Below are 8232 nucleotides of genomic sequence, written 5' to 3' on the forward strand. Positions count from 1 at the left end.
TTATAATATTTTAATTTATAATATGTGTTTGAATTCCACACTACAAGTAAAAGTAGGGGACTGAGATATATGGTCCTATATTTCTATCTTTTATAAATGTAAAATTAGTTATTTTGTTTCCTGTTTATAATAATCTATTTTCAGATTTAAATAAATCTATTTTCAATTAGTTGTAGTATGGGTATATTTGATTACCAAAGAGATTTTAAATTATTGTCATAGACACTGGCGAAAAAGTGTTGATTCTTTATATAAGAAAAAGTTACGACTGCATAAAAGTAAAACAAGGATCATAGCCTTCCAAGAAAAGTAATTAAGTGTTTGTAGAGTCCTAGTTGAAGTTATAAAGAACTAAAGTGTGCTACTAGCCAAACGTGCTATGACACCCACCATTTTGAGCTTTGGACGGGGTGAAGAGCAGGGAGCTGAGACGATGTCCTGAGGAGGGCTTGAGCTTGTGGTCCTTCTACTCTGGCCGAGCTCTTCTTATTTATCTGGGGGCAGTGACATGACGGCCCAGCTCAGATGTCACAGGGGCTAGTAACCCCACCCCCTGGTGAGTTTTTGGCTTTCTTAGGGCAAAGGGAAAGGGATCTCTTTCCAGTGCCACCAATTTGGAGGGCTATTTTTAGTAAGAAGTGGGTTTGACACGCTTTAATGAGTTTAAAACCTGTCAGCAGTTTTTCTGCAAGAAGGAGGAGATTTGCAATGGCTGGCTGGGTCAGTTTTTGGCTGTCTTGTATTGTTTTTTTCAGAGGAATACACAATCTATGTCTTCATTATAACTTACAACTGTGCAAATAAAACATGGGCTCTAAAAATACCATACACTCTTGCTGCAAATTCCTGCCAAAGATAACCTGGCTTCTAGGGTCTGTATTAACACTTAGAATTTAGAGATTTAAATAAGATTTACATTCTAGTAAGCTTTGAAAACCACAAGAGAATGCATGTATGGTTCTGCAATTCTCTTCCCCTTTCTATGCTAGTAATATGAATAGACTATTTACAGCTAAATTCTGTATTTAGATTGTATACTCCATTGGGACAGGGTCTGATACAAATGGTTCTGTGTACTTTGTAAAATGGTAACACCTTCGTGATATCTATATATTTTACTATATAAATAAATTAACTGCTTTAGATATTTTCTAGCAATTTTAAAGAACGTTCACAGAATAAGCTCTGAGTATTATTATTATACAGGATTTATATAATTTCAGTAGCCCTAATCTACTATAGTAGGGTGCTGCTAAGGTATAGAAAATAGCTCTAGTCAATTGGTTACCAAATTTGGAAAACAAATATCCTTTGTCATATAAGGACTGTAGAGGTTTTTAGAAAAGTCTGTAAGCTAGGGTGCCATATATATGTATCTATTTTACAAAGATCGGTGTATCAGTTTCCTTAAAATGAATACTCCTTTGCAATTTCCTTTTTTGCGCTGAAGGCGGAGTTACACTTTAATATAAACAAAGGATGTTCCATAGTTCTCAGCTTGTGAAAGCTCCTGAAAAGTTGCCTTTGTGTTTGGCGACATCTAGTGGTCGTATGCCATAGAAAATGATATTACAAAGCCAAAGGTCTTAAAGGATTTACTTTGTAATCACTGGAATTTGTCAGGGATAACCAAAGTCTGTTTATAATTCCAGAGGATTTTTTTTCCAGTTACAGCAGCAAAAAGCTGGACAAGCTAAAACCACGCCAGTTTACTACATATACAAAATGTGTTTTTTTCTATAAGAAGTAGACATATGAAGTGTTAAAAGTGTTATAAGAAGTGTTATAATCGATGAAAATGTCACACATTCCCATGGGTCAGCCGTATTCTGCAGGACAGCAGTCATACGGCTCACAACGGGAACAAATTGGGCCATGATGTATTTTTGTAAGGAAGGCTGTGCAATGCTCGGCAGGGCACACAGTAAAGATTGCTGGAATGGGAGTATTTAATACTGCATACTGCAGTGGGGGGATTTATTATAGGACATGTTCACTAAAAGTGGACTTGTCCTGAAGATGGGCAATGTAAAGGAAGAAGGAATAAAAATGACTTCTATCTAATGAGATTTATTGAGTGGAAAGAGTATAACTATACTACAACTAATATGCAGTTGCTAATCATACTATTATAATGCAAATAAAATGAACTGATGAATTATTAAAGGCCTGATGGCAGTTACTAGAATTACAAAATCAGGGGGCTGCAATTTTGTCAAAACATACAGAAATCTTTTTTTTTTTTTTTTGTGTGGGTAGGTTACCACACGCCATGTGCACCATAGGTATTTGTAGATATTTTAGATACACAGTATGCTGAATAATTTCCCCGTATAATTTCTTTCCATACCATTAACATACATTTTCTTATCACGTTGGTGAGTTTAAAGGCTATGTCCAGCCAATTTATTTTTAGTTTTGGATCCTTTTGGGGAGGTAACATTTCTGTAAGGTTTTAATGTTGTCTGTGATCCCATTGGGAAAATGTTCCCTCCCTTCCTGTCCCTGTGACACCAGGACAAAAAATGGGCTAGCAACTGTCCCTGGGACAGGAAGGCACAGATAACATTAAAAACGTTGTGAATAGTTATAACTCTTCCACACTCTATTAATATGCGTTTTTGTCTGTATAGCTGTTGGAAATATCATCAATCATTTCCTGTTCTGACAGGAAGAGGGGATATCTCTCCAATAGCGAGACGGACAGTAAGAAAAACAACTGACAGGGACTCTAACCCTTTCACTATCCAGAACAAAATAACAAATTTTGTCTTGAATTTATCTTTAAAACAAGTCTTAAGGGGGTTTGAAATGTAAATGTTGGCCTAAGGGATTAAAAGTACGCTCTGAGACATTCCTGCACAATCTGTCTGTATTGTTTGAATGCCCCAGGGGCCTCCACTCAATTTCCAAATGGCACCTTCCAGTCCCAAAGTTTCATCTCTGCCACCCACACATTAGCTGATGCAATAAAGCAGCAGAGAGGCACACAGTGCACTGCGGAAATATTGTATACACAGCATGCCAGGTTTAAGACACCCCAAGGTGCTTAGAAAGGGGGGCTTTTTCCAAAGTATGGGGTCAAAACAAATCTGGCAGGCTGCATTAAAGTGACACTAAACTCAGGAATTAAAGCTTAAAAATGCCTGCAAGTACCTTAACTATTAGCAAAAATGTATCTTATTTGTGTATCACTGGGCTGTAGATCCTCACATCATCTCTGTATTTGTGCTGACACTGTCCTTCCTCCTGGAGGGTGGCTACTTTTGCTCCCCATGGTCCCTGTGTGTGTGATGTAAAATAGCCACCACTCCGAGCTCGCTCCCATAATGGACGTCAAGCTCAATACAAATTAGTAAATTAAACATGAGATTGTAGTCCATCCCAGGAGGAAACTTGGAGCTGTGGCTACTTTACAACACACACAGGAACCATGGGGAACAAGCGTAGCCACCCGCCAGAAGGAAGGACAGTGTCAGCACAAACTCAGAGATGATTTGAGGATCTATAGCTGAGTGATACACAAAAAAGCTACATTCTTCTTAATGGTTAATGTACTTGAATGCATTTTTAAAGGAGAATTATGAGGTGAGTGAATATCACTCATCCTCATAGTTCGAGCCGACATGTGACATTGAAACTGTCACACGTCGGCTCAATAGATCGAGACGTGAGCGAACGCATACCGTCGCTCGCTCACTTCTCGATCATCTCCCTGCAAAGAGCGGTGACTGCCAGTCACCGCACCCTGCAGGGATTCCCCCACTCCGATCCCCCGGTGCTGACTGGAGGAATGGACGGGGGAGGGGACGTGTACAGCTGGCTCTGGCTCTAGATAGGCAGAGCCAGCAGTCACTCACGCAGCTGGGTGGATCTGGACAGCATTGTCGGGATCCGTCCCGGCTGCGGCGGTCTCAGTATATTGCGGGCAATAGCCCACGATATACTGAGCTTTGGGTCACGGGAGGAGGTTAATATATATCCTCCCGTGACCCTTAAGAGAACTATGGGGAAAAACACTTACCCCATAGTTCTCTTTTAAGCTTTAATTGTTGAGTTTAGTGTCACTTTAAAGCAGTTATTTACTATTTGTAATGTGCAATCTATATCTGTTTGTAATTCTGAGATGCACAATTTGAATTAAATTACAGGGTTAATTTATTGTCGAGAATGTTTTTCAGCATGGCTGTAATCTCTTTGGGTTTAAGACCCTTTTGTACTCATTACCTTTTCTATGAGGACAAGAACACAGCTCTACCCACAACTAGGACATCACTGTGTGCACGTCTGATAAGTTGTTTTCACTACCAGTCAGAAGCTGGGGGGTGAGCACACAGCGATGTCCTGGTGATCATTAGACAAATAAACTGAATGTAGAGCTGTAGCAAAGAAGCAAGGGTACTGTTCATGTACTCACACTGCTGCTTAAGGTGTCTCTCAAAGAGAGGTTAAAGATAATGGGCACAAATTGTGCTCCTAAACACTCACCTTGCATGATGGGCACGTTGGAACCCTGGCCAATTTCCCAGTTTACCCCACAAATGCCATCTTTATTAGAAAGGTCAACAAAGGTAAGTTCAGGTTCCTCTTGTTGCCTGCTTCTTAGATCAATTTTTAGATTTTAGATCCACTAAAGTTCCCTTACTTTTGGCTAATCCTTTAGTGCAGGGTTGCCAATCCACGCGCTTTTCGTTAAGGATGTAGACAAATAATAAATTACTTGAGGTGATTTACTAAGAGCAATGAAAAACAAAATATGAATTTTCTCCTGATTGGATATTGAAATGAAAAGAACTTTATGCAATGCATTCTGAAATGCAAGCCCATCTAATCTAATTTAAACCATGGGACCCTGCATAACCTAATACCTTAATATTTTAATGGGTGTATTGGTAATATTGCTTTAGACGTGATGTAGTACAGCTAAGAATCCCCTAATGAGAAAAAGAACCTTCTATTTAAAGGATAGGTCTACCCAAAACTGACAAATGAATCCCCTAATGAGACAAATAACCTTCTATTTAAAGGATAGGTCTACCCAAAACTGACAATTTAGGTATAGGTAGAGACTGCTGGGCTGAATTTCCCACTGGATTCTTCTTATTTAGTAAGGTATCTAGTCACTTCAGCAGCAAGATCTCCGCATAAGAGTCCTCTCATATGGCTGCTTAAGGTATCTGGAACGTAAAGGTGCCCATAGACATTAAGCCAGAGTGAAGAGAGACAGCCTCAACAGCTGGATAAGAAGGTAGTCTATTGTTTATAAGGCCCAGAAGCCCTGCCAACCGAGAATTGTTAGGGAAGGAACCAGCCAGACAAGTTGGAAAACATACTGTTTCCCCCAATAATTCAGCACTGGAGACGTCTAAAACTGCCCTCCACAATTCTTTCCATAGGGCTAAACATGAATGGTTGTGCAAAATTACTGATGATGTTTGGGAACACTCTAGTTTGAGAAGACATCATCCTAGAAGACGTAAAGATATGGCTCATCTCACTCAGTGCCCACCTACCTCTGTCACTGTCTGGTGTACTTTTTGAAATAAAAATGTATATGACCGCTAATACTGCCAGAGCTAAAGGAAACAAAATCCGGGAGGGAGATACTACTAGCAGGGAAAATGGATAATTGGCATTACAAATGTTGTGTTGGGAGAGAGGAAAGTTTTCATATTATGAGGGAATGAATCCATCTTGTGCTTTATCAAAGCTTCTCCAATCTGGAACTGCTGAGAATCCATCATAAGCGGTTATAATTTGAGTGGAATCGGAAACACAAATTCCAAAACCCCTCAGATTTCAAGCTCTCTAGCATACTGAATACAAAAATGTGGTTCAGTTATTTTAAATTAAAGGAGAACTATGAGGTGGGTGAAAATCACTCAACCTCATAGTTCGAGCCGACGTGTGACAATGAAACTGTTACACGTCGGGTCAATAGATCGGGAAGTGAGCGAACACATACTTCTCGATCCTGTCCCTGCAGGGAGCCGTGACTGTCACTTACGCTCCCTGCAGGGATTCCCCCCCTCCCCTCCCCTGTCCGATCCTCCAGTGCTGACTGGCAGAACGGATGGGGGAGGGAGCGGCTACAGCTGGCTCTGCCTCTAGATAGTCAGAGCCAGTTGTCAATCACACAGCTGGGTGGATCTCGACAGTAATGTCGGGATCCGTCCCGGCTACCGCGGTCTCAGTATACGGCCGTATACTGAGCTTTGGGTCACTGAGCTTTGGGATGCTAGTTTCTGTCCTCTCATGACCCTGGAGAGAACTATGGGGAAAAGCACTGACACCATAGTTCTCCTTTAACCGTGAATATGTATACAAGAACCTCAGAAACCTGAGCAAAGGTCTCCATAACAGGCATTTCCCAGAAAATAAATAGCCCCTTGTGTGACTGAGGCTTTTCCATGTAGCAAAATGGAAGAGTCATGGTGGACTGAAATTTGATCAGAGAGATACATTTTTTGCCGCAGAGGTTGATGGTGATACCAGGTGGTACAGTAGGTGAAATGTGTAACTGCAGATCTCTCTCCTGACAATTGCTAGGTTTCTCTGCCCCAGACATTTGTATTCAGGTCCCAAAGTAAAGTGCTTTCTAGATTTTACATACCTATATCTCCCAACTTTCCTAGATGATAAAGAGGGACACCTTTTATTACAAAGTAAGTAGGCAAAAGACACACCCATGGCACGCCCCCATATAGAGAGTCCACAAACAATTAATGGTTAAACCTACAAGTGCTTTTTTCACCCCTACTTTTCCTTTATACTGGATGGAGGATTAGAGCAATATAATACCTCTGGTAGTAAGTAGTACTTTTTTTTTTTTTTTTTATAGAGGTCTGTACATAAGGCTAAAAAGAGGGACAGCTGAGGAGGAAAGAAGGACAGAGGGATTTGGTTTCAAAAGATGGCACCCCAACACATGTAGCCATTGCATGTGCATTGCATCACACAACAATACATATGAGCTTATTAACATGTGTTGTGGTGCAATGCAGTTTAAAAAGAGTAATTTACTTCTTTGGTGCAATCTAAAGGTAGGCAGCCCATTCAAATGATGGTAACTTGTGTAAAAGTGCGCTGCAATGCACATGCAATGTTGCATCACAGAATTGAACTTAGGCTAAGGCGGTCTGATTATTGTTTTAGACCTGTCAAATAGAATTTTGTTTAGAAGTATTTTTATGTCAAATTAATTTAGCTGTTTTATAAGATAAAATATATTTTTCTGCATATATATTTCTGCTGAATGTTACAGAGACTCAGTCCCAAAGGAAAACACCTGTAGGACTGAATTCTAATGGAAGCAGCCATTGCTGTTGCACTCCAGTGCCTGGAAAATGTATAGGTCAGCTGACCCTCATATTCTAAGCAGAACATGTTAGGGAATGGGAGCTTCCATCAAAGCATAATCACACAAGTGTTTTGCTTTAGCCCTCATAAATAATTGTTATATTCAAAATTAAAACATTCCATTGTTGGAACATTATAATTGTTTCAGAAGAACATGATACTATACTGCCTTCTATAAACAAGTATAACAGTCAGATAAAGAAAATTAGTATTTAGCAAAAGTTTTTATATGGCAACTGCCTAAAACAGTGAGAAAATGTATATTTCCTGATATTTCCTTTGTAACTGTTTCAGTTGTTACAACAGTGGAAAGACATCCCGTGCCGGTCTAACTAAGAGAATCTCCATGTGCAAGTATAAAAAGTAAGATGTCTTGCTAGTCTGTCAATGCATTGCTCAATACAATTCTTAGTTTAAAAACTGCTAGGTACCATCCTTGCAGGATTCCATCAGCACATGATGATCTGGTAAGGGAGAAATGTAAGTTTTCACATCTATAAACACATCAAACTTCATCATAAAATGACATGTTTTAACACTTCAAACTTGTCATGCTCTACAAAGCACACACATTCCAGAGATATTGAACCAGACACAAAAGGTGCGAGTGACAAAAACAGCATTGTTATGAAAATGAAACAAATACTATATTGGATCAAAGCAAAATAAGCTTTCTTCATCTTAACTATAAATGTAAAATCTTCACAGGGACCCTGGGAACTCAAAGCATTGAGCTATAGATGGTGTTTTATAAATAAAAGCATGCATTCAAATGTGATTACATATTAAAATAACATATGTTTTGATGTATTCTAATTGTTGGGAAAACAAGAAATGTTACTACATAGCAATACGTATCTTTTATAGCCTTTA

General features: G+C 39.4%; 1 protein-coding gene across 2 annotated transcripts in view; it reads right to left on the reverse strand.

Annotated features, from left to right (window-relative positions):
* Positions 1–8232, reverse strand: part of MYL1 (myosin light chain 1) — an 18345-nt gene that overhangs the window by 6893 nt on the left and 3220 nt on the right. The window contains exon 1 of one of the 2 annotated variants that reach the window (XM_018565454.1): positions 391–493. The exons of the other annotated variant lie outside the window; for it this stretch is intronic. Coding sequence (XP_018420956.1) covers positions 391–393 — 3 coding nt within the window. The 5' untranslated portion in view covers positions 394–493. Of the gene's footprint in view, positions 1–390; positions 494–8232 lie in introns of those variants that run through there. 2 annotated transcript variants of the gene reach the window in all.

Source organism: Nanorana parkeri, unplaced genomic scaffold (genome assembly GCF_000935625.1).
Source record: "Nanorana parkeri isolate BGI_ZX_2015 unplaced genomic scaffold, ASM93562v1 scaffold849, whole genome shotgun sequence".
Taxonomy (NCBI): Eukaryota; Metazoa; Chordata; class Amphibia; order Anura; family Dicroglossidae; genus Nanorana; species Nanorana parkeri.